At 40.8% G+C, this 25304-nt stretch overlaps 1 protein-coding gene across 4 annotated transcripts in view; it reads left to right on the top strand.

Annotated features, from left to right (window-relative positions):
- The window catches only part of SPTLC3 (serine palmitoyltransferase long chain base subunit 3), a 180692-nt gene that overhangs the window by 101271 nt on the left and 54117 nt on the right, over positions 1–25304 (top strand). For all 4 annotated transcript variants that reach the window (XM_021921238.2, XM_021921235.2, XM_021921236.2 and 1 more), the window contains 2 exons: positions 16697–16802; positions 24125–24344. In XM_021921238.2, coding sequence (XP_021776930.1) covers positions 16697–16802; positions 24125–24344 — 326 coding nt within the window. The remainder of the gene's footprint in view (positions 1–16696; positions 16803–24124; positions 24345–25304) is intronic.

Genomic DNA, 25304 nt, shown 5'->3' with positions numbered 1-25304 from the left:
CGACTAGAACATGCAGCCATTGCCTATGGAGTGTAAAATGGTACAACTTCTTTGGAAAGTTATTTGGCAAAGTTTTGTAAAGCAAAACATGCCCCTGTATATGACCCAGAAATTCTATACCTAGATATTTACCCAAAAGGAATGAAAGTGTGTGTCCACTAAAAGGCTTGTACAAGAATGTTCATAGCATCTTTATTCATAATAGCCAAAATCTGGAAACAATCCAACTGTCTACCAACAGGAGAGTAGAAAAAAACTGTTACTTATTTATACAATAGAACACTACTCTACAATTTAAAAAAAGCAACAAGCTACTGCTACACATAACATGGCTGACTCTCAAGAAAAATTATTTTAATTAGTTTGAGTGAAATAAACCAGACACAAATGTGTATACATACTGTGTGAGTTCATTTACAGTCAATTCAAAAATAGACAAAACTAATCTATGATGATAGAAGTCTTATTAATGCTTGTCTCTGGTTTGGAGGGAGGGAATTGGTGAGAAGAGGCATAAAAGAACTGTCTGGGGCGATATTTTGATGGGGTAATGGTTACGTTCTTATGTAAATTCATGGAATTGTACACTTAATATCTGTATGTTTCCCCGTAAGTAAATTTAAGCTAACAATATTATTATAATCATACAATATATATAAAATTAAAACCATTGCTCCAATATTTTGAAACAGAGTACAGGCTTTGACCCATGCATTTGTGTCCTTATCCTCTAGCTTATTAGACTGTGAGACCGTGGTCCTAGACACACTACTTTACGTTCTGGATCTCAATTTTCCTATTCCAAAACTGAGGATAATTGTGATACACCAATAATACCATGGTTGGAAAAGGCATATAAGTGCTTAGCACAATGCCTGGCATTGGAAACTACTGAATTATTTGTAGTTGCTACATTATTACTATTATTACCCTTGTCATTGTCGTCAGTGCCACTAAGGGACAGTAGAAAATATTATGGAAAAATGAAGAGTCTGTTTCTCCTTGGGAACTGCATAAAATGGAGGGCATTTGCAGTAGATGCTGAAGGATTAAGATAATTCTAATCAGGAAAGAAGAAAAGATTATTTCAAGCAGAAAACTAATCTGGAGCATGCACAGAGCAGCAGGACTTTCAGTGTGACCTGAATGTGGGGCTGAACTACTAGAGCAGAGGCTGACAGATAAGACCTTGGCCAGTTAATGTACAAAAATTAAGATGTATACACAAGCTAAGAATGTATGTACTTCAAAAATCAACAAAAGGCACCTGGGAGTTACACTTTTCACCATACTGTTCCCTGAATAAACTGTTTTTTCTCAAAACATTTAGTTGCCTTCTCATATGTCTAGTAGAGATGGAAACAGAGACACAAGCTTTAAGTTAAAGCTTTGAACAGCATTGGATGAAAAAAAAACATACTTAATAATTCTGAAGATCATCTGTCTCTAAAGCAGTGTTCTCTCAGAATTTCTCTATTCTCTGTTTGTTTGATTTTTTTATTGTTTTGTTTTGTTTTGTTTTTGTTTTTCCATTTGCTATTGCTTGGAAGTCATCAGTGAGGGGCAAACGGACCCTGTGTGTCTCCAGATATGATACCCTAAAAAGCCTTTGACATCATTTATATGGGATGCAGGTTAGGGCACTGAATCCTATCACTAGACAACCCCAAATTAGGAATGGTCTATTTTTAAAAAAGGAATTGTATTTTCTAAACATATCAATACTATAAGAGACAGTGAAAGGTTGAGGAAATGGCCCAGATTAAATCATATGAAAGAACAGTATCAACCAAGTACAATGGCGGGTCCTAAACTAGATTCCAAAAGAGACAGAAAATGCATAAAGGAAATTACTAGGCTGATTTGAAAAATTGGAAGATGTGTGGTAAATTAGATAATACTAGATAAGAATAGTGTATCAACATTAAAACTACTGAAGTGGATCATTTCACCATAGTCCAGGAATAGACAACCTACGACCTGTGAGCTAAGAACACTTTTACATATTTAAAGCATCGTATAAACAACAAAGAAGACTACACAACAGAGACTGTATGTGGTCTACAAAGCCTAAAGTAAAACTATCTGGATTTTTATAGAAAAAGTTTGCTGAATCTTGCTGTAATCATATAAGAATACCCTATTCTTAAGGGGGAGAATACCCTATTCTTAAAGAAGACACACTGAATTATTTAGGGGTAAAGACCATGATATATGCAACTTAGTCTTCATTCAGGGAAAAATTTTGTGTGTGTGTGTATGTGTGTGTACACACACACATTTAAACACAGGTGGACAGACATAGCTATAAATATGCACAGACGAGATGATGGGATAAAGTGTTAATAGGTGAATCTAGGTTAAAGTAAGTGGGTGTCCTTTACAGTCCTTTTATTCTTGGAATTTTTCTGTTATGTTTGAAATTATTTCCAAGTAAAATTTTGCTTTAAATTCTTAACTTTTTGCGAAATTATAATTTAAGAGTTACATTTTATCTCCCGATTTTACAAAGCTCTCAAAACATTCAGCAACTTATTCTTCATGCCCTCCCTTTGTACTCGTGAAAAATAGATAATAGTTATTGTCTCTATCCTAACAATGAATGTTAGCTGTTGTTATTAATACTAGCAGCTAGCATTTATTGAGAAAGGCCTCTGTGCCAGATGCTGAGCTAATGGCCTTCTCTTATGTATTTAGCCCTGTGAAGAATTCCATGAGGTAGGAACTGCTTTATAAATGAGAAGATTCAGGCTTAGAGTTATTAAGCAACTTGTCCAAGATCATACAACTGATTAATAGTGAAGCCTGGAGCTGTCTGGGTAAATACTGCCCTTCCCAACTAATTGAGAATTGGGTGCAGCTAGGGTCAGAGTCTCTCCTCTAATCCATGGGAGTTTATTATGCCTAAGCTGCTGTTGCTCTTCTGCTCTCTTTGGTAGGAAAAATAATGCTCACCCCCCAAAAATGTCCATGCCCTCATCCCCAGAACCTGTGAACATTATGTTGCCTGGCAAAGGGAATTCAGGTTGCAGATGGAATTCAGGCTGCAAAACAGCTAACCTTAAAGTAAAGAGACTATCCACGTAGGTCTGGTGCAATCATAGGGTTATTAAATGTGGAAAAGACAAGCAAAAGAGTGAGGGTCAGGGGAATGCAATGTGAGAAAGACTTATAGAGCCCTTGCTGACTTTGAAGATGAAAGAAGACCACCAGCTAAGCAATGCAGGAAGCATTTCCCCAGAAGCCGGAAAAACCAAGGACACGGATTCTCCCCTAGAGCTTCTAGACAGAGATACAGCCCTGCCAATATCTTGATTTTTCACCCAGTCAAACCCATTTCAGACTTCTGACCTCTAGAACTGTAAGAGAAGTCTGTGTTGTCTTAAAGTCACTAAGTTTACTCTAACTTCTTATAGCAGCAATAGGAAAGTGCTAGGCTTTCATTCACAGGTGCACAAAACCCTTGTTCCCACACACCCAAATGTTTAAATACAACTTTGAAACATGAGCATATTCTGCTTCTGTTGTATTTACATCACAAAAACAGCCCCCTTGAGAGCAGGGTTATTTCCAGGGTCCTCTGAATGACTTCTTTCTTGAGAGGTGAGGGAAGCAAAAAGTATAAGGAGAGGGAAAGAACTGAATGGAGTTAAAATATGTGCAGCATCAGATGCTGCTGGCTCTGTTTCTTGCTCTGCCATTCCCAGGAGAATACTCACTGCTTCAGTATGCAGTGATGCCTTCATCCTTGATACGCATCCACACAGATTGGACTGATAATACAGAGATTGTTTAGGATCTGCAGAACCTGTGTGTGCATGACACATACAACCAGTCCAGATAGAAGCTAATAACTTGTGAGACAGGTTTTAAGAATGGCCACCTGCACTGGAGCATCTGCACACACTGGGATTGTGGAATTTCATGCAACCCTAAACTTGCTCTGCTCTCATGGACTGTCATCTGCTTCATGTCCTCTCCTTATACCTTAACAGTACTCTTCCGCCTGTTGGAGAGGAGGAGGTTCTATTTTTTTGTAGTACCAGTGGAAGTGGACATCCTTAGTTATTTAATCCAACTATAAATGAACCAGAATTCTGGGCCCTCGGGTTTTTTAATTATCTGTAGGAAAAAGGTACCTAAGGCATACTTAAACTTACTCAGACCATCATAATAAACTTTTAAGCATGTATGAATAGGCTTGACCATTAACTCCAAAACTATTCATTATTCCTCTCTCTCCATTTCCCACAAAGCCACAATGAATACCTAAGAAGATTAAATAGAAGGAAAGTTCTGCAAGGGAGCAAAATCAGAACACCGAAAGTCTATTTCCTTAAAAAAAAATAGAAAAAGACTCAGAAGCGCATTTTTAGTGATGCTAAATTCAAAACTGGGTACTAGAGCCAGGCCTGGTGGTTCATAACTGTAAGCCCAACTACTTGGTTAGCTAAGATGGATCACTTGAGGCCAGGAGTTCAATACCAGCCTGAGCAACATAACAAGACCTTATTTCTTTTTTTTTTTAATACTTTAAGTTCTAGGGTACATATGCACAACGTACAGGTTTGTTACATATGTATACATGTGTCATGTTGGTGTGCTGCACACATTAACTCATCATTTACATTAGGTATATCTCCTAATGCTATCCCTCCCCCATCTCCCCACCCCACAACAGGCCCCAGTGTGTGGTGTTCCTCGCCCTGTGTCTAAGTGTTCTTATTGTTCAATTCCCACCTATGAGTGAGAACATGTGGTGTTTGGTTTTCTGTCTTTCCGATAGTTTGCTCAGAATGATGGTTTCCAGCTTCATCCATGTCCCTACAAAGGACATGAACTCATCCTTTTTTATGGCTGCATAGTATTCCATGGTCCACATTTTCTTAATCCAGTCTGTCACTGATGAACATTTGGGTTGATTCCAAGTCTTTGCTATTGTGAATAGTGCTGCAACAAACATACGTGTGCATGTGTCTTTATAGCAGCATGATTTATAATCCTTTGGGTATATACCCAGTAATGGGATTGCTGGGTCAAATGGTATTTCTAGCTGTAGATCCTTGAGGAATTACCACACTGTCTTCCACAATGGTTGAACTAGTTTACAGTCCCACCAATGGTGTAAAAGTGTTCCTATTTCTCCACATCCTCTCTAGCACCTGTTGTTTCCTGACTTTTTAATGATCGCTATTCTAACTGGTGTGAGATGGTATCTCATTGTGGTTTTGATTTGCATTTCTCTAATGGCCAGTGATGATGGGTACATTTTCATGTGTCTGTTGGCTGCATAAATGTCTTCTTTTGAGAAGTGTCTGTTCAGATCCTTCACCCACTTTTTGATGGGGTTGTTTGATTTTTTTCTTGTAAATTTAAGTTATTTGTAGATTCTGGATATTAGCCCTTTGTCAGATGGGTAGATTGCAAAAATTTTCTCCCATTCTGTAGGTTGCCTGTTCACTCTGATGGTAGTTTCTTTTGCTGTGCAGAAGCTCTTTAGTTTAATTATATCCTATTTCTCAATTTTGACTTTTGTTGCCATTGCTTTTGGTGTTTTAGACATGAAGTCCTTGCCCATGCCTATGTCCTGAATGGTATTGCCTAGGTTTTCTTCTAGTGTTTTTATGGTTTTAGGTCTGACATTTAAGTCTTTAATCCATCTTGAATTAATTTTTGTATAAGGTATAAGGAAGGGATCCAGTTTCATCTTTCTACATGCGGCTAGCCAGTTTTCCCAGCACCATTTATTAAATAGGGAATCCTTTCCCCATTTCTTGTTTTTGTCAGGTTTGTCAAAGAACAGATGGTTGTAGATGCGTGGCATTATTTCTGAGGGCTCTGTTCTGTTCCACTGGTCTATATCTCTGTTTTGGTACCAGTACCATGCTGTTTTGGGTACTGTAGCCTTGTAGTATAATTTGAAGTCCAGTAGTGTGATGTCTCCAGCTTTGTTCTTTTGGCTTAGGATTCTCTTGGCAATGTGGGCTGTTTTTTGGTTCCACATGAATTTTAAAGTAGTTTGTTCCAACTCTGTGAGGAAAGTCATTGGTAGCTTGATGGGGATGGCATTGAATCTATAAATTACCTTGGGCAGTATGGCCATTTTCATGATATTGATTCTTCCTATCCATGAGCATGGAATGTTCTTCCATTTGTTTGTGTCCTCTTTTATTTCGTTGAGCAGTGGTTTGCAATTCTCCTTGAAGAGGTCCTTCACACCCCTTGTAAGTTGGATTCCTAGGTATTTTATTCTCATTGAAGCAATTGTGAATGGGAGTTCACTCATGATTTGGCTCTCTGTCTGTTATTGGTTTATAGGAACGCTTGTGATTTTTGCACATTGATTTTGTATCCTGAGACTTTGCTGAAGTTGATTTTCAGCTTAAGGAGATTTTGGGCTGAGACAATGGGGTTTTCTAAATATACAATCATGTCATCTGCAAACAGGGACAATTTGACTTCCTCATTTCCTCATTGAATACCCTTTATTTCTTTCTCCTGCCTGATTGCCCTAGCCAGAACTTCCAACACCATGTTGAATAGGAGTGGTGAGAGAGGGCATCCCTGTCCTGTGCCAGTTTTCAAAGGGAATGCTTCCGGTTTTTGCCCATTCAGTATGATATTGGCTGTGGGTTTGTCATAAATAGCTCTTAGTATTTTGAGATACGTCCCATTAGTACCTAACTTATTGAGAGTTTTTAGCATGAAGGGCTGTTGAATTTTTTCAAAGGCCTTTTCTGCATCTATTGAGATAATCATGTGGTTTTTGTCTTTAGTTCTGTTTATATGATGGATTAAGTTTATTGATTTGCGTATGTTGAACCAGTCTTGCATCCCAGGGATGAAGCCCACTTGATCATGGTGGATAAGCTTTTTGATGTGCTGCTGGATTCGGTTTGCCAGTATTTTATTGAGGACTTTTGCATCGATATTCATCAGGGATATTAGTCTAAAATTCTCTTTTTTTGTTGTGTCTCTGCCAGGCTTTGGTATCAGGATGATGTTGGCCTCATAAAATGAGTTATGGAGGATTCCCTCTTTTTGTATTGATTGGAATAGTTTCAGAAGGAATGGTACCAGCTCCTCTTTGTACCTCTGGTAGAATTTGGCTGTGAATCCGTCTGGCCCTGGACTTTTTTTGGTTGATAGGCTATTAATTCTTGCCTCAATTTCAGAGCCTGTTATTGAAGACCTCATTTCTTAAACAATAACAACAACAACAAAAAAAACACCTGAGTACCAGAATCTTTTATCACCATAGATTAGTTATTCTATAATAGTAAATGTGAATAATAGCTGAGCCATAACTACTCTATCATTTATTCAGCTTTCACTGGTATTAGGTTCTCAGCTAATTAGTTCATTTAATTTTAACAGCAGCCCTCACAGTTCATTATCCTCATTTTATTAAAGAGAAAACTAATCCTCAAAGTGATTACGTGACCTGCCTAAGGTCGAAAAAATGATAAATCACAGGGGTCAAAATGCAGACCCAAGTCTGTTGCTTTTTTCTTGGTTTGCTTCCCCCAGCAGCAGACCCTGAGACATGGATGTCTCTTATTCAGAAAGTGATGCCAGGAAGCACCAGTAGGTGAGCAGGGCACAGGAAGGGAACCAACACAGTACATTGTCAAGCAAGTGACCAGAGTGGACAACAGGACCTCAATTCTACTAGGAAACTCTAGGTGCCAGGATAGATAACTCAGTGTTATCCCTACCTGTGGGCTGAGGGAGCTGAGGTATGTATCCACAAATTCCCATTTGTGACTGATTGAAGGCGGCTCCCTACTCAGGCTATGTTCCCACAGCCAGAAAAAGAGCTCTTAGACAAAGAATGACCTGTGTTTGCATTATGAAGCTGGGCTGAGAGGATATAGGCAGGATGTGCACAGCACTTGTTAACACTCTTAACCACTAGCTGAGTCCAGCTACTTACTGCCAGGCCATATGGAGGTCTCAGAAAGCTATGGTCCCTTGTGGAAAACTCAGTCCAGTGTGATGGCTAACGGAGCCCTATCCTGTTAGTAGCCTCAATTTCAATTCAGAATGCTGAAGTTTGGTCTCTGCATTTTTGCTGGCTAAGTACTAAGAATATCTCTTTGCATTTTCTGCTGTGGGCAGCTTCAGGGACATAGCCAACCCTCAGGCTGCCCTTGTGCTATCCCACCATTCTCCAGCCATTTCACCGCCTCAGCTACAGAGTCAGCTGCAACCAGGAACCAACACATTTGTTCTCCATGGTGATTCTGGTGCATTTTGAGGAAATAAGCAAATGATGAAGTTATTTTTCCCCAGTATTTCTCAGGCTTTCGTATGCACACGAGGTACTTGTGGGTCTTGTTAAAATGCAGACTCTCATTGAGCGGGTCTGGGTGGGGGCCTGAGATCCTGCATTCTGACAAGCTCCTGGGTGCTGCTGCTGCTGCTGCCATGCAGAACCACACTTAGAGCAGCGAGACTGCAGGCAACCTCAGTCCTCAAGTGAGTTACAAAGACTTTCCTAAGCTAGCCTTGGAGAAAAGCTGTTTCTTTGGCTTAGACAGTTGCCATGAGGTCAGAGGTCCAGGCAGGCCAAGAATTTGGAGTGGTTAAAAAAAAAAAAAAAAAAAAAAAGTGGAAAGGAAGAATCAAAATTCTACCTAACAGCAACTAAAGACCAAGAGGAGGAGGAAAAAGAAGGCCAGTGTTTGCCAGAAAACTCTGAGCACTACCTAGTCTGCAGAGCAAGGGCTCCTGAGGTTGTTTAAGTAAAACATTAAACCCATACACATGGCTTAGACTACTTTGCAAGCCATGATCTTTTAGATCTCAATGTCCAACTTGGATTTCTAAACTAGTTTGCTTAATAAAGACAGCAATTGCCTCCCTATCTTTTGATGATAATCAACTGTATGGAGCCTTCGTTGTAATGAGCCATTTACATTCACCAACTCATTTTAGCCTCATAACTATAAAATGAGGCACCTGCTACTCTTATCTCCTCTTTGACAGATGAAGAAGAAACTTCTATAAAGTGGTGAAGTTACTTAGATACACAGAGCTAGTAAGAGTCAGAGCTGATAAACTTAGGAAGTCTGACTCCAGAGTCTCCCTTTTTAAGCACGACACGCTACCTCCTTTCCTGGCCTTTTCTACCCTCTGTTTGCCCCTAGACGGTAGAGTGATTGTACCAATGTAATACTTGGTAACCTCCATCTCCCATACACCTCTCCCAGGGCCAAGGCAGTTTTGTTTAGGTGGATGCTGCCAGCACCCACCTGACTGAAAATCCTAACCACTGGGCTCCTACACTGTTCCCTAAATCATGTCTCACCTTCGTGCATTGAGTCCCCTCATTTAGGGATCCCATCTCAGTACTTTGTCTCATTCCACAATCTCCTCCCTGAGGATCAGAATCCTACGCATTGCATCAAGCCCAGAGCCCAAGCGTATTGGACACCCTGTCCCTGGTTTCTAGGCTCTGCCTATCCTTCATCTCATGCCTACAGGGTCAAAAGTTGCTACAGTCACCCCCTCTCCCTGCCTGGTAAACAGGCCCTGTCCCTAGCACCTGCCTCATCCATAAGCCCAACCCAGGTCATCTGCTCTCAGCTGTCTTTTGCACTCTTCCAAGAAGATCCCCTTGCTTCTTTGAACTGCCTAAGGCCATGCAACCTCTATCCACATGTTTAAAGAGCCACCCAGAAAACCTGAACCAAAGTCCTTGCACAATCTGCTTTATAAAACTTAAAGGCACCAAATTTTCAGTGTGCCAAAAATGCCGTCTGTGATCTCATGGAGAACAGACCCCAAAAATGTGACTTTCAAAAATAATTGTTTTGCTTGCCCAAATTGGTCATTTTGATTTTGTTTCCACCCAAAGGCTAAACAAGGGGGACAGTCCTCCCCACCACCGTCTTGAAACTAAGAATAATTTTTTTGTCATCATTCATAGCTATTTAAATACCCACTACTTACTATTTCACATTTGGGCTGAATCTTGAAGGATGAAACTGCATGTCCAAAGGAATAAGAGCAGTGGATATAGAGATGGGGAGTAAGGGACTAGAAACAGTAAAAAGTAACATTCATTCGTCATCCATTCATCTTTTCATTTACAAAATATGAGTGCTGCTGATAAGCAGACAGAAAAATATTTTTGCTGAGCAACCCAGAGAGTAGGGAACCAAAGGGTGTCTCTAAATGCAGCTGAAAGGGGCCTTGGATGAAAAAGAATAAACCACCAACCACACCAGGAGCATATAGAAAGTGGAGGCTGAATTTCGGCCCCAATCTCGCGTTCCTGGATCCAGAGGAGCGGGGGCAGGGGCGGGGGCACTGAGAAATGGGCAGTGAGCGAAGATCTCACATTAGATCTAGGCCTTTGGAAAACCCACAGCTGCACAAGAGAAGAGAAAGGCGGAAGCCCTGGCGTATGCAACGGTGTAGCCATTCAACAGTGAAATAAGGGGAAAGCTAAATGTCTGGGTTTTTGCTTCAGGAAGACACACTATGAACTATGCCCAACCTACCTTCTTGGAAGATTCTGGGTTCCTTGCTGCCTTGTGCCTTCTTTTCACAAAACTACATCTTCAGCTTTTCCAGATCCAGGAGGCTTGCTATTATTCGGGTTTTGAATGTAAGAACAGGCACAGGCTCAGGCTGGCTAACAGCATTTGTCACCTAAGCCTGATTGTAGTTTTAGACACATAGTTGGATTATTCCAAGTATTTAGCAATTCAGTAATCCAGTTAACCATGCTGGTGAAAGGCTAAGACTGTTTTGCACTAGGCACCAGAATGTGGTCTCCACATTTTCACTTCTTATAGCTAAATATTTATAACCATCTGATAGGGGTTGGCTGTGTCCCCACCCAAATCTCATCTTGAATTGTAGTTCCCATAATTCCCATGTGTTGTGGGAAGGACCCAGTGGGAGATATGGGTTTCCCCCATACTGTTCTCGTGGTGGTGAATAAGTCTCACAAGATCTAATGGTGTTATAAGGGGTTTCCCCTATCGCTTGGCTCCCACTCTGTCTTGTCTGCCGTCATGTAAGATGTGCCTTTCCTCTTCCACCATGATTATGAGCCTCCCCAGCCACGTGGAGCTGTGAGTCCATTAAACCTCATTTTCTTTATAAATTACCCAGTCTCAGGTATGTCTTTATTAGTAGCATGAAAATGGACTAATACACCACCAAACCAGCTCAATCCTTTTAGTCCTCTACAAACCAAAAGACACCTCCTTAGTGAGTCAAATTTTGTGCTGAATAACACCAAAGGTATTATTAATGCTCAAATAATGGTTATTTTAAGTCCGTGCTGTGTCATTATGACTCGACAGCCACACTGTACAATAGCACCATGTGTGTGTGCCTAGATGGTGTCAAATTTATACTTTCAATTTTCATATCTCAGAATATTCTTATTAAATCCATAAGAACAGGTTTGTTTGGAGGGCTTTTGTTTGGGGAACTTTTTTTTAACAAAACTTCTGGCATTGTTTTTTTCATCTGCAAAAAAACAAAAACCTAATAGTCCTTCCCTACGTCTCAGAGATGTCATGGGAATTAACATAATGCAAGTGTAAGTGCCTTAATAAGCATCATCATTTTAAAAATCCCTTGCAGATGTGAGCATGCAGCTTGCTGAACCAGTAGAATCCCATAAGACCTGCAGAACATAAATCACAATCCCTTAAATCCGCGCGTTTGTAACCCACGCACTGTAGCCCTGTAGAACTACAGAGAATAAGAGAGGAACATACCAGGGGCTAAGGTGGGGCCAGAATCCAGGCGGAGCACAGTCTTCCCTTTTCCTGTGTAGCTTCTGTGATTCTAAGAGGTCGGAGAGTTCATCCCTCGCAGGAGAGGAAAAAAAAACGCTAATTGATTTTCCTTCTGCTCAAGAATCCTGGTGTGTTGACCCTGGGGGTGCTGTGAACTCCACCAAAAACCACTCCCATGGAAATCTCCATTCGAGTCAAACACAACGAAGTCCTTGCCTTGGAAAACACTGAGATTCCTCTTGCTTCCCTCTGTGAAATGTATAAAACACAGCGCGGCCACTGAAAGGCTTGATTTCATGTCTTGCGTGTTATTTTTAAAAATGGAGAAAAGCTTCTCTTCAGGACTCGTGGTGTTCATTTTTAAATCCTGGATTAATCCATCGTGTGTATGTGACCTTTTTGGTGCAAAAACAACACAGTAGCCTCTAAATTTACATATTTTTTTCCAAATCTTAGAATATTCATTTTAAAATGACTACTAATGTACTTCACTTGGGTTTAGTTTTTATTCCAATGGCATTGGAGTCACATTTACCATGTAGCATTTCTGCACAAAAACTTATAAATTCCAAGTCCCGGAAGGGAAAACATTCTTAACAGAAATACTTTTATTCACCATCTCTTTATTCCATTCAGAAACTTTGGTTATAGATGATGAATAATAGTATAAAAGATTATAGACATAATAAATAAAAGATTATAGGAAAAGAAGACCAGTTCTGAACCAAGTCGCAAGGTTTTCTTCAGTATTTTAGGAACTCTGCCTAAACAAAAGTGAAAAGAAGATATCTAAATAGGTGAAAGTTTATTAACTGAAAATTTTAAAACAAGAAAGCCGCTTTTTTGTTTCTTTGGCTGCCATCTGGTGGTTAATAATATACACTAAAACACGTTCTTGGGAACATTCAAAAAATATCTATCTGCTCGTGTTTAAAACAAAACAAAAGATACCATCAATTTTTTAAAATATATTGCAGGTAGGAGACATTTATCTTTTCTAATAATTCTTATTTAGATCCACAAGTGGCATTTCCTTGCCTGTCTCCCAGTCTACGTTCTTTCTCCAGGAAAAGAACACTGATGCAATCATTAGATAATGATTAAGCCTAGTACTGTGTACTAAGACTAGGGCGAGAAGGATGAGGACGAGGTCCCTGCTTTCAGGGAAGAGAGAGATGAAAGCAAAAAACAAACATCGTGATGAGTGCTTAAAAAAGAACAGACAAAGTTGAGAGGGACACCAAGGAGGAAGTCCTTAACTCTGTTCTGTGTTTTTGACGAGAAGAGTTTGGGTTAAGACTTGAGTGATGGGTGAGCACTCTCCAGACAGACAAGAGGGAAAAAAGCATGGAGGAGAATCAGGAGGCTGTGTGTTGGGGGATGTTGACAAACTATGTCAAAAAGACAGGCAGAGGCTAGATCAGGAAGGGCCATTCCCTAATAGTATTAGGCAACTATTATTGGAACAAACCTCAGTGGCCAATAATAATCAGCACATATTTCTCACTGGAGACTGCTGGTGAGCTGAGGTAACCGTGCCTTACGTGCCATTAATCCTTTCCCAGGGCCAACCTGAGACCGGGGTCTAGCCTGGGCGTTTTCTTTTTCTGTCACTAGCAGAAGCACAAGAGAAAGAGTAGAAATGCAAACGACCTCTTTAGATCTAGGTTTGGAACTAGCAAACTGTCTCTTCTCTGTATTCCGTTAGCCAAAGCAAGTTACTTAGCTGAACCCAAGCCAAGGGGCAGGGAAACTTTCTCCACCGGTGAGAGGGAAGGACTGCAAAGTCACAGAAGAAGGAACTCAAATGAGGTGGCAAATGGGGCCAATAATGTAGTCTGCAGCAAGTTCTATCTTGGAAATGGGTTTGAGGTTCCCATATTTGTCTAAAAAATGGTTAGAAAAACACTATATCAATCAAAGTAGAGGTCTGGCTTTGTGTTATGAGTTCCAGACCCCAGGGACACTGTGCGTGCAAACGTCTTGGGTCCTGTCCCACACCAACTGATTCAAAATCTCTGAGTAGAAATTTCGAGAATCTGCATTTTAACTGGTTACCCAGATGATTATTTCTATTCATCCTGAAGGTTGGGAACCACTGGAAGATTAATGAGAAAATAGAAAAAAAAAGTCAAGGAAGAAACATAAAAGGAAAATGGGTTAAAAGAGGAAATAGTGCTCACGAAGAATACTAGAAATAGTGGGAAAAGGAATAAGAAAAACCAATGAAAAATGGTGTCCAGATGGCCGAGGGAAGAAGCTTAAAAGATAAGTGTGTGTTGAATTCTGTCAAATGCTGCCCACAGGTCAAGTAAAACAAGAACTGAGGAAAGCCCTGTAAATTTTTCAATTAGGGAATATTATGTGAAAAGAATACAATAGTGATGCCAGGATATCATGAGGCCTGTTTTGCAGATGAAAAGAAAAAAAAAAAGAAGAAGAAAGAAAAGGAAAGTGGCATGAAACAAAAAAAAAGATCCACCATTCTTCCATTTCTTCTTTCACAGGTCCTTATGGTCTTGGTGAAATTGATTAATTCCACATTTAAACTTACATAGCACCTAAAAAGTTAGTTTCTGGCTAATAATTAAAGAAAGAAAAATGACCTTTTTTTGTATCTGTTGGTTCTGATATCCTGCCAGATATTATTGGTAGCATACTGATAGCATACTGTATCTAATACCTAAGGCATTATATATTTGAATAAAGAATTATTCCCTTAATTCTTCATTATTTCATTATGTATTCCCTTTATTTTTCCATTATTTATATGATGTTTTCTTAAGGAGGTTAAAGGAAATCAAATGGTGTATTAACACTGCTGTTTAGATTCCCAAGAGATCTTGCTAGTATGCAGCATCTTATTCATGTCACACGCTTTTTCTGAATTTCAGGACCCAATATCCAGTCTCTAGTGGGTGGATGCTGACGACAGCTTGGAAGGTGCCACACTAACAGGGGCCTCTCAGAGTTGAGGTTCTCATATTGCAGTCAAATTCTGACTTGTCCTATCCCACTCCAATTCATAGGAAGGCACCTTTATTTAAATATGGTTTGCTTAAATGTACTTGATAATTTAAAAAAACACACACACAAATATATTCACAACTCTATTTCAAAGAACTATCTTATGGCCTCATTGAGTGTGGCAGGGTTGCAGTATGGAAAAGTTAATGCACCCACTAAAAGTTAGTGCATTCACGCAGCGTTGGAGGAAGCCCTAAAACAGATCCAAGCACAGACTGGAGACTCAAAGACAAAGTTGAAGGGTTCTCCATTGAGACCAAGAACTGCAGCTAATTTGAGCCTAGACCAGTGAGTGATAAGCCAAGGCACATCTGCTTCTTGAGAGCTTTGTCTATTGTGGTCAAAACCAGTATGCAGCTTTAGATGTAACTCTTTTTTCACTTCGAGACAGAGTCTCACTCTGTCACCTAGGCTGAAGTGCAGTGGTGCAATCTCGGCTCACTGCAACATCCATCTCCTGGTTTCAAGCAATTCTCCTGCCTCAGCCTCCCGAGTAGCTGGGATTACAGGCACCCACCACCATACCCACCTAATTTTTTGTATTTTTAGTAGAGACTGGGTTTCACCATGTTGGCCAGGCTGGTCCCGAACTCCTGACTTCAAAGATTTATCTTTGCTAGATGTCATCTTTTGTGAGCATTTTAAATGGTGTCTCTAATGCCTGGTGAACATTGCATAATAGTCAAGCCAGCAGTTAAGTAGCATCTCCATCTTTTAAAATTAAGATTGGATTCTGGACCTAAAGTATTTCAGTTTCAGATTCTCAAAAAAGGGAAAGCTCAGGAAATGCAAAAAAATACACAGTAGAAATATAATCAGTCTTAAAAGTATGCCCATAAGCCTCGGCCATTTTTTTCTTGCTAGGCTCGAAAGTTAAAAACAAAATAACACACACACACACATACATACCAAACAGCTAGGTTGGTAGGCAAGTTCTTCTAAATGACCTCTCAACCCAAGCCCAGTCATCTACATCTGATTGCAGATAAATGAAATGTCACTATTGATTATATTTGACATTAGAAGTTAACAAGATTATTCTGCCAAACATTCATCCTCTCTTGTTCTACATCACCGTTTCATTTGAGAAGCAGGGACAATGGCTTCCACATAAGGCAGCAAAGGGTAGTGTTACAAATGTGGATATGGTACAGACTACATGGATTCAAATCCTGATTCTGTTGCTTATGATAGACCTCAGGCAGTTAACTCCTGTGTGCCTCAGTTCCTGAACCATAGAATGGAAACGCTACTAGTACTTCCTTCAGATGGTTCTTCTGAGGATTAAATGAGGTATGACAAAAACTGAGCTTAGAAGGGTGACTGGCACACAGATAGGGCTCAATAACTGCCAGCTATTATTGTATTCAGAGATCTCCAAATATTTTGAAAAAGAGGCTTCATTGTCCCACTGCTAAAGTTTTGGAACTTCTAAGGTTGGGGGATGTCAGAAATCAAGTCTTAAAGGGTAGGAAGTGAGATCCGTGCAAACTCAGCTAAACTCTAACACGCTCATGTCTAAACGATTGATGAGTGGTATTAATTATGTCTCTCGGAGTTCATTTCAGCCTGCAACAAAGCTTAGATGTAAGAGATGCATTTAACGTAGAATTTCAATCTCTCTAAGGCAGGCAGGGAGAGCCTTTAAGAGCCTAGGAAACCATGCCCCACTGGTGAGAGTTTACTCTGCCTACTTGTAGAAATCCGGCTATTTGTCTTGTCAGAGTTAAGTTCTACTGAAAAATAGACCTCTCTGTCTCTCTCCCTAAGGGTTCTCTGATTCTGAATTTGTTCTCTGGAAGTTTAAGTCTGAGTGTAAACATAAAACATCTGGAAAAAAAAGTAGAAAAGGAAAAGTAAGCCCTTTCATGACTGAATTTCTTTTTTGGTATTATTTAAAGACACACAAAGCCTAGAGAAGCTCCTGAGAGATGCTGTCATCTATGGCCAGCCTCGAACCCGCAGAGCTTGGAAAAAGATTCTCATCCTGGTGGAGGGTGTCTACAGGTATGTACATAACGGAACACATTTTACGACTAGCAGGCCTGCAGCAAGCTGATCAGTGCGGAAAGGCTGACCTCTCCTAGCTAAACAGAGCAATGACTTAGAATCGGTTATTACGGAGGGACCTGAGACAGAGCCACCAATAGGAGCTGTCAGACGTGGGTCATCTGTCTTTTTGATGACTCTCTATGGCGGAGCAGCTTGGAGGCTGTCCTGCTGGAGAAGGCTTCCTCAGAAATATCCTCGCAAGGCATTGCTAACTTGAGTAGATTCTTTCCACTACCTTTGACTGCCCCAGAGTTTCAAAGGTGTTTTGCAGCTGGGTTATTCAAGATCAGAACACTCCTTGCCTTTATGACTGGTAGAAATTGCTGACGGGTGGCCCAGATGCCCCTACCTGGACAGCATGCCCAACCCCCAGCTGCTTGCTGAACTTGGTTAGTGCTTGCCGTCAGAATACAAAAAATCTGCCTGTTTTGCTCAAGGTCGGAGTAACCTGGAGTGCAATTCTTGTTCCAGAGCCAGCAGGTAGGAGTGCGCTGATGTCTAGTCCCTAAGCCAAGGAGACATTATTTCAGAGTGCCCAATCCTAAATCAATTCTCAAACAATCCTGACGTTGGACAAATTGAGGGAGATATCTCCTATAATGATAGAAAAGTGAAAAACGTTAAAAGGAAGAAAGCGAAGACTGTTTAACTTTAAGACAAGGAGGAGTATGGCTACAAAGGAGACTTGATAATAGACATAGGATTTCTTTCAACCCGCTAATCTCATTAGTCCCTGAGTGCACATTTTTTTCTGCTACGTGAGTGAATAATGAGCAGCAGCAGAAGTGTGCCTTTATTCCTTTTAAGAAAAAAAAAGTGAATTCTCCCAACTTTGAAAGAATAATAATAATAAGCTCGGTTTCATTTTATTTTTAACATTTTTAACTCCAGTACTTACTGCCCCCATGGCTAGGGTTCTGGATGTTCCCCGTCCTACTGTGGGAAATGCAAAGTTTGCATTTCCAGTTTCTACTAGCTCACTTTCTGCATCACCTCCCAGTACCTCCTCCAGCCAGCCCAGAGAGTACGTACTGTTGATGAAGTCTTTGGGAGCACTCTAGACGTAGTAGTTCTCCAGGCTAAGCTTGTCCTTGCCCCAGCCTAGGCACATTTGGCAATTTTGAGTCATTATAACTGCAGTAGTGTGTGACTGGCATATGGTGGACAGAGGCCAGGGATGCGGCTAAGCATCCTACGATGCACAGCACAGCCCCCATAACACAGAGTTATCTAGCTCAAAATGTCTATAGTACCAAGGCCGAGGAAACCTGTTCTGGTATAACTGACAACTTGTAGGCCTTAACTTGCTATTTTAAGAAATAATCTCATATTGACTCTGGGCTATCGTAACCTCAAGTGTGGATCTTTTTCCCTGTGTGATTTGTGCTGCTGCCAGCCTGGGAGGGGAGCAAATAGCCCTTATCTAAACACCTGTCATTCAGGCCTAGATTCGTGGAAGGACAGAGCAGCTGAGAGAGAGCAGACTGGGCATCTCCTTTAAGCAGAGTAAACAAAACCCCAACTGCAAATAAACAGAACTTGGCTCCATTAAAGGAAAGTTAGGTCTTAACCACTTTGATCATGGCTGAAATTAAGTAGACCACCGTCATTTTACTGGCAAATATTCCCATCAGCCACACAGAGAAACCACTTCAGCAGCAGGACTTGTTACTGGTCATGCCAGGCCTGCATCCCACCACTTCAGAAGGACAAGGGAGCCAGGTGTGGACTTCCAGCCCCAAGCCAGAGTGGCACCAAACCACAATTTTCATTGCACTAGCAATAGTGACTGCTCAGTTACCTATTGCCATGTAACAAACCATCCAAAGCATAATGGTTTACACAGCAATGATTTATTCTTTCCCATGCTACTGTGGGTTGTGTGGACCAACTGGACAGTTCTTCTACTCCACATGGCATTGGGTGGAGGCCACTTCATTCAGCTGATGGTTTGTCTGGGGCTGGAACATCCAAAATGACCCCACTTGCACATCTGGCCCTCGGTACTGGCTCTCGCCTGGAGTGCCATGCTCTCTTCCACATGGCTTTCTCTATAGATAGTCTCTTCTCATTCTGTAGTCCAGTCAGAACTCCCTTACAACGTGGTGCTGGCTTCCAACAGAGCAAAAGTGAAGGCTGCCAGCCCTGGGACATTATCCCTTCTGCCCTGACCCATTGGCCCAAGCACATCATGAGGCCAGCCCAGATTCAAAAGAAGGTGAAATAGACCCTACCCCCGATGGAGGATCCACTTGTATGTACAAGGATGGGAAGCTTTGCAGGCAGCCATCTTCGGAAGCCATCTACCACCGTGGTTCAGTCAACCTGGTGACGACACAGAGTGAAGTCCCCACTTTCCATGAAATTTCCTTCACGAGGAGGTTCCTTTCATTTCACCCACACAGGAATGTTGGCTTTAAATGAGACCAAGACCTAAAAGGCCACATTCACAGATAGGAAACAGGGCATCTCTTTGACAAGCCTCAATAGCTCTTAGGGGCTTCAATTTCCTTATCTGTAAATAAAGGTAGCCTAGAGTTCAGTTCTACAGCCTTAAACCTCAAAGGAAAAGCCTTTACACAGGTGTTCTAATTTACAACTCTCACCAGATAAGGCCAGATGCAGTGGCTCATGCCTGTAATCCTATCACTTTGGGAGACAAAGGCAGGTGGATCACTTGAGGTCAGGAGTTCGAGACCAGCCTAGCCAACATGGTGAAACCCCACCTCTACTAAAAATACAAAAATTAGCCAGGTGTGGTGGTGCACTCCCATAATCCCAGCTACTCAGGAGGCTAAGGCACAAGAATCACTTTAACCTGGGAGGCGGAGGTTGCAGTGAGCCAAGATCATGCCACTGCACTCCAGCCTGGGAGACAGAGACAGACTCTGTCTCCAAAAAAAAACAAACAAACAAACAAACAAAAAACATTATTTCCCATGGTGTTTTCCAAAGGAGGGTTAGGAATGTGAAGTCAATAGTTCACAAATGCACTGCTATCCTTCAGAGGTATATTAGGAATGCATACCTTGTTGATACCTACACAAAGCCTCCTTTGAATTTTAACTCCCAGATTTTTTCTCTTGCTTGTGGTCTGCCACCATGGCTAAAGAACCCCCACATACATCACCACAGAGCCCACACACATCAATTTTCTCATAACCCCCAAAGAGAGCAATCAGCCAAATCAGAAATTTTCAGGGAGATATCGAGATAGAAAAGGCTAGATACCCTGTCTGAGAAGTCATCAAACTAATAATAATAATGTCATCATTCATAGGTATTATTATTCTTATGTAGAATATAGAGGAGTCAGGATTTGGAGGCAGGCCTGGGACTTAGGTTCAAATCCTGGCATCACCACCTACATCTGTGTGGCCTCCATAGGGTACTTCGGTAATGATAAGTATTGAATGAGGTCATATAAGCTAGTGTTGGCAGAGGGCTGGGCCCATAGAGAGCTCACAACCAAGAGTGGCTGTCTTCATCGTCACATTGATTTTCAGTCTAAGAAGTTACAACTCAGAAAACAATAAGTCATCTATTCGTCACATTGATTTTCAGTCTAAGAAGTTACAACTCAGAAAACAATAAGTCATCTATGTTGCAAGGTTATTTGTTCTTCATCCATCCAGAAAGTGGACGTTAGAGAAAGAAACTCACATCGACCATGTATCTACTCCTTGCTAACATTTCCCATGTGCAACCTTGAGTAAGCCTCTAAGAAGTTACTGTAAATATGAAGAAATTGAGGCTCAGAGGTTTAGACAACTTGCCCCAGGACAGATAACTGAGATGAGGCAGAGCTGGGATTAAAACCAGGTGGCCCTAGTGAGACAAAGGCTCAATGTAAATAGAAGAGTCAGCCCATGTGTCCACATCCAATGAAGTAAACACGGAAAATGCAAGATCACCCATTTGACCTTTACCATTAACCTATCTAGGCCTCAATTTCTTCATCTGTAACACATGAGCATTGAAACTTGAAATCCAAAGTTTCATGAATGCATGACTTTGGGTTTAAAACTAAAACAGTATTATTTCAGTGTTCTGAGCTGTATGTTTTCATTAAGTATCGTTTTAAAATCTCATTTTCTAATTTCATGTCTCTGAGAAGTCTAGATCTCTTATCAACTCACAGTGGTAGAGAATATCAAAATTATTCAAACATATCCTTAAGATGTGGTGTCCCAAATAACCTGGGACATAAGCTAGCATAGCTGGAGCACTAACCTGGGACATAAGCTAGCATAGCTGGAGCACTAACCTGGGACATAAGCTAGCATACCTGGAGCACTAAACATAGGCACATATGCTAGTATACCTCGAGAACTAACCATTTGACTCTAAGAGTAGTATATCTGGATTCTCCTACGCTCAAAACAATGTAAATTTAAGGATTGAGAACTTCAGTGGTAAATTCTCACCTGTATCTCTATGATTTAAACAAATAAAGAACAAGAAAACATTCGTAACTTTATTTTTCATTGATCTTAACTTTCTTTTTCTCTCTTTCCACCTTGCTTTCCTGTTTTGAGTTATACTTTGGGCCCACCAAGGAGATTTTTCCACCGTGTGAGTTAGCTAGCCAGTGGTTTAATTCTCCCTCTGCCAGTGGATAATATGGTTTATATGTGGAGGGAAAAGTGGTGAGAGGGAGATTTCAAAAAGGAGGCTTGTCACTTAGCTAATACATTATGTAATAGAAAAGATATAAAGGAATTATTCACTGGCTTGCTGGTTTAAGAATAATTCAAGTCCCTGAACAGAGCTTCAAATTAACTCATGGAATTATCTTTACCTACAGTTGTGTTTTAGTTGTTTTTCTTCTATTGAAGTCAAAAGAAAAACACAACCTTCCATTCAGGAAGAAAGAATAAAACACTGTTCTTGTTTTCTGTATCATTTTTGGCACTGTTTTTTGACAGCAATTCATGGGAATAACATAGATAGCCTTTTTATGCATACACTAGACTCCATCCCACTATGGGAAAAGGCTCAATTCAAATTTGATCACATTGTGAAAATGAAAACTTAGTGTGGGTGAATATAACTCTATAAAAGCTGAGTTCTCCCTAGGACTCTATGTGTGCCCTGCATTAACTCCAGAAGTCAGCAGTATTGTAGAGTCATTAATCTTAGAGGAAGAAATATAAACCAGGTGGGCAGGCTCCTAACATCAGCTAGACCAGCTCCATGGAAGGATGGTTAATTAGCTGCGTGCAGTGTCTGCAAACACTGTGGAACATTAACTTTGGCTCCTGTCAAATTCAGTTCCAGAACAAAGAATGGCTATTTGTGGCATGTCAGGTTTTTTGGCATATTTGTGTTACCAACTTACAACATTTTAAAGAGAAGAAAATTCTAGATTTCTGAGGACCTGCGGCCATTTATTATGTATGACATCCAGCATGACACGCACATGCCTCACTCGTATAAGATTCAACACAGAACATTGTCAAGGGCTCCCAGTTTCCCAAGTTAGGACTCGTTACAACCATTTCCTCCTAAGTTCCTCCTCCTAAGGACCCTAACGATTCACTAAATGCCCATCATTGATCAGGTAGTTTACAAGCATGACTTCAAGTGATTGTTATAAAGACCATGTGAAGAGAGGCCCATCATCCTGTTTGTATTACATATGAGGAAACTGAGGCAGAGAACATCATGCAAATTGCCCAAGTTCAAAGTTAGTACACTTAGGCAGCCAGATGGCCAGACTGTCTTCTCCTCAGTGGAAACAATTTTAACAAGCAATTAATTTAAGAACATGTTGGAATTAACTCACAAACTTACACAAGAAAAGACAACTCTATTTGGCCTTTATTTCATTAAAATCTGAACTCGGCCATCCAAAACTATCTCGTGGAACACACAAATGCTGCACCCAATGATCATGATACCTCTGCAAACCAACACCCGTTGGTCTGGGTAACTGTGTACACAGCCAACTGGACTGTTTTGACTGAATCGACCTAACACTTAAGCTTATTTTTTAATACATTAAATTTAATCTAATAAATAATTAGGGGAAAAAGGAGAAGTTCAACTCTGTTTGATTCAATGAATTAGCTCTTGAACTAACCTAAAGGGTTGTTTGAATTGTTTGACAAGTTCCTTTGTGTGGTGAGTATGTCTGTGTGTTTTCGTACAACTCGCCTGTCAACGCAGTCAAAACTGTGTGCAACATAGACACAGCTTGCAAAGTGTTCTGAGAACTGATTCGTGTCAGATTTTTTTAATCCATTGAGTCCCAGAGGTGCCATGTAAATATAAATTTTAATTTTACTTATTCGTAATTTCATTTTTTTCCCTTTGTGCCAGAGGATGTAACAAAGCTTCCCAGGAGGGTGTTTGTTAATGCAGAGCATTTCTCTCTCTGCCCTAGCATGAAAGGTTCTATCATGTATCTTCCCCAGATCACAGGACTTGAAGTGCTTTTGCAGCTTACAGTATCATGAAAAATAAAGCACTTTGGGCTAAAACAAAAGAGCTCATCTACAGCAGTGGCCCCTATGTGTGGTCCCCAACCATTGGTGGTAGCATCTCCTGGGAGCTTGGCAAAAATGCACGTTCTCAGCCCACCCAATACCGACTGAATCAGAAACTCTGGGGTAGGAGTTTAGCAATCTGTGTTTTAACAAACGCTTCAGAGGATTCTGATGCTCACTCAACTTTCTGTTCCTCTACCCTAAAGGAACAGAAAGAGGAGACACCTCAGTCTTTGACTTGCAGTGGGTATTGAACAAGAGGTCTTAAAGACTTCCTACTGTACTTGAATTAACACTATGATGTCTTAAATAAAGTTCTGTGTCTTTTTAATTCCCTCTTTTAATCTATGGCAATTCAAGCACTGAATTTAAGTCAAACAGACCTGGCCAAACAGACAATGCCAGGCAGAAAAAGGGAATGACTATAGAGTAATTTAATCTATTCTAGCAGAATAACTAGAATCCAAAATGGTCAGTCTAGTTACACTAGTTGGCTTTACAAATAAATGGGATCAATAATGCAGTGAGCTGATTGTTTGCTTGGGAATTAGCTGAAACCAAAAGCACTTAAATCCATTGAATGTAAATTATTTTATCCAAGTAGCATAGAAATGCCCAACCAGCCTTACAAGATTGAGAGGGTTGTCTCAGACAAATAAAACATGCCTTCAGAACAAAGGAATGGCGTGTGTCAGGGAAGACTGCCTAGGATGTACTGATGGGGAAGCTGACGGAGCTTCCCAGGAGGGTATTTGTTAGTTATGAGCATATCTCCTTCTGTCCTAGCATGGAAGGTTCCATCGTGCATCTGCCCCAGATCATAGCTCTAAAGAAGAAATACAAGGCTTACCTCTACATAGATGAAGCTCACAGTATTGGGGCCGTGGGCCCAACTGGCCGAGGTGTCACGGAATTCTTTGGACTAGACCCTCACGAAGTTGATGTGCTCATGGGCACATTCACCAAAAGCTTTGGAGCTGCAGGAGGTTACATAGCTGGAAGGAAGGTAAGAGAGGGACCCCTTGTGTCTGTTTAAAACCTGAGCGCCCTGGGGATGCCGTGTGTAGGGCTTCTCTGAATTTCATGAAAGCTTCAATTCAGTTCACCACACCTCAGCTGATCACTCCAGCCTGGCTACAATGGGTTCACAGCCAGATAAGGCCCAGAATGTCGAGGAGCTCTCCCTCGAATAGTGAAGAGGAGGATGTGATGAGTGATCACATTATAATGAAATGGCAACACTGGCCATGTACACAAGGTGCAGAGTACCAGGGGGAGGAATAATTAACTTTGTTAAGTAGTATTTAAGATATGGTTTAGATTGAATGTCCACCTTATAGACAGATAATGGGGGGCTGTATTTAACACAGAGAGAGAATAATGTATACCAAGCCACAGAAGTGATAAGGGATGTTCTGAAAACTATAAGCAGTTTGGGGTTTGTGGCATTAAAAAACACAAGGAAGGTAATAGCAACAGTAGGCAAATGTTAGTTATTAGGGAGGCTGACCCTGTGTTACGAGTTGTGGATTTTAAGAGTTGTAATCAAAACGGTGGCAGGAATGTACTTTTAAGAAATTTTCTCTGCAAAAAAAATTCTTTCCATAATGTTGCATAAACCATAGGTCAAATCCTGCCTTTCTCCAGTATCTTATCAATATGCCTTAAAAATTCTTATCTGCTGGGATTAGACTGTTAAGTGAATGTTGGCCCTGTCAAGGATCTTGAGTCCACTTGGTCATTATCACCAAGAGGTTTGTGAAAATAAAACAATAAATACTTGAGAGAAATTTAAAAGGAGGGAAAGGAAAGGGACAAAGAAAGTCCAATATTCAAACCTGGGTTTGAGAGATAAAGGAGCCAGTTATCCGACCAATGAGAGGACAGCCTTGTCCAAATTCTGACACCTATCTCAGACAAACCTACACCTGTCCCAAAGAGCGTGACAGTGATGTTGGCTCAGCTT

The sequence above is a fragment of the Papio anubis genome, chromosome 16 (assembly GCF_008728515.1).
Source record: "Papio anubis isolate 15944 chromosome 16, Panubis1.0, whole genome shotgun sequence".
In the NCBI taxonomy this organism is placed as follows: domain Eukaryota; kingdom Metazoa; phylum Chordata; class Mammalia; order Primates; family Cercopithecidae; genus Papio; species Papio anubis.
The sequence above is the reverse complement of the archived record's forward strand: the minus strand, read 5'-3'. Positions and strand labels throughout refer to the sequence as shown.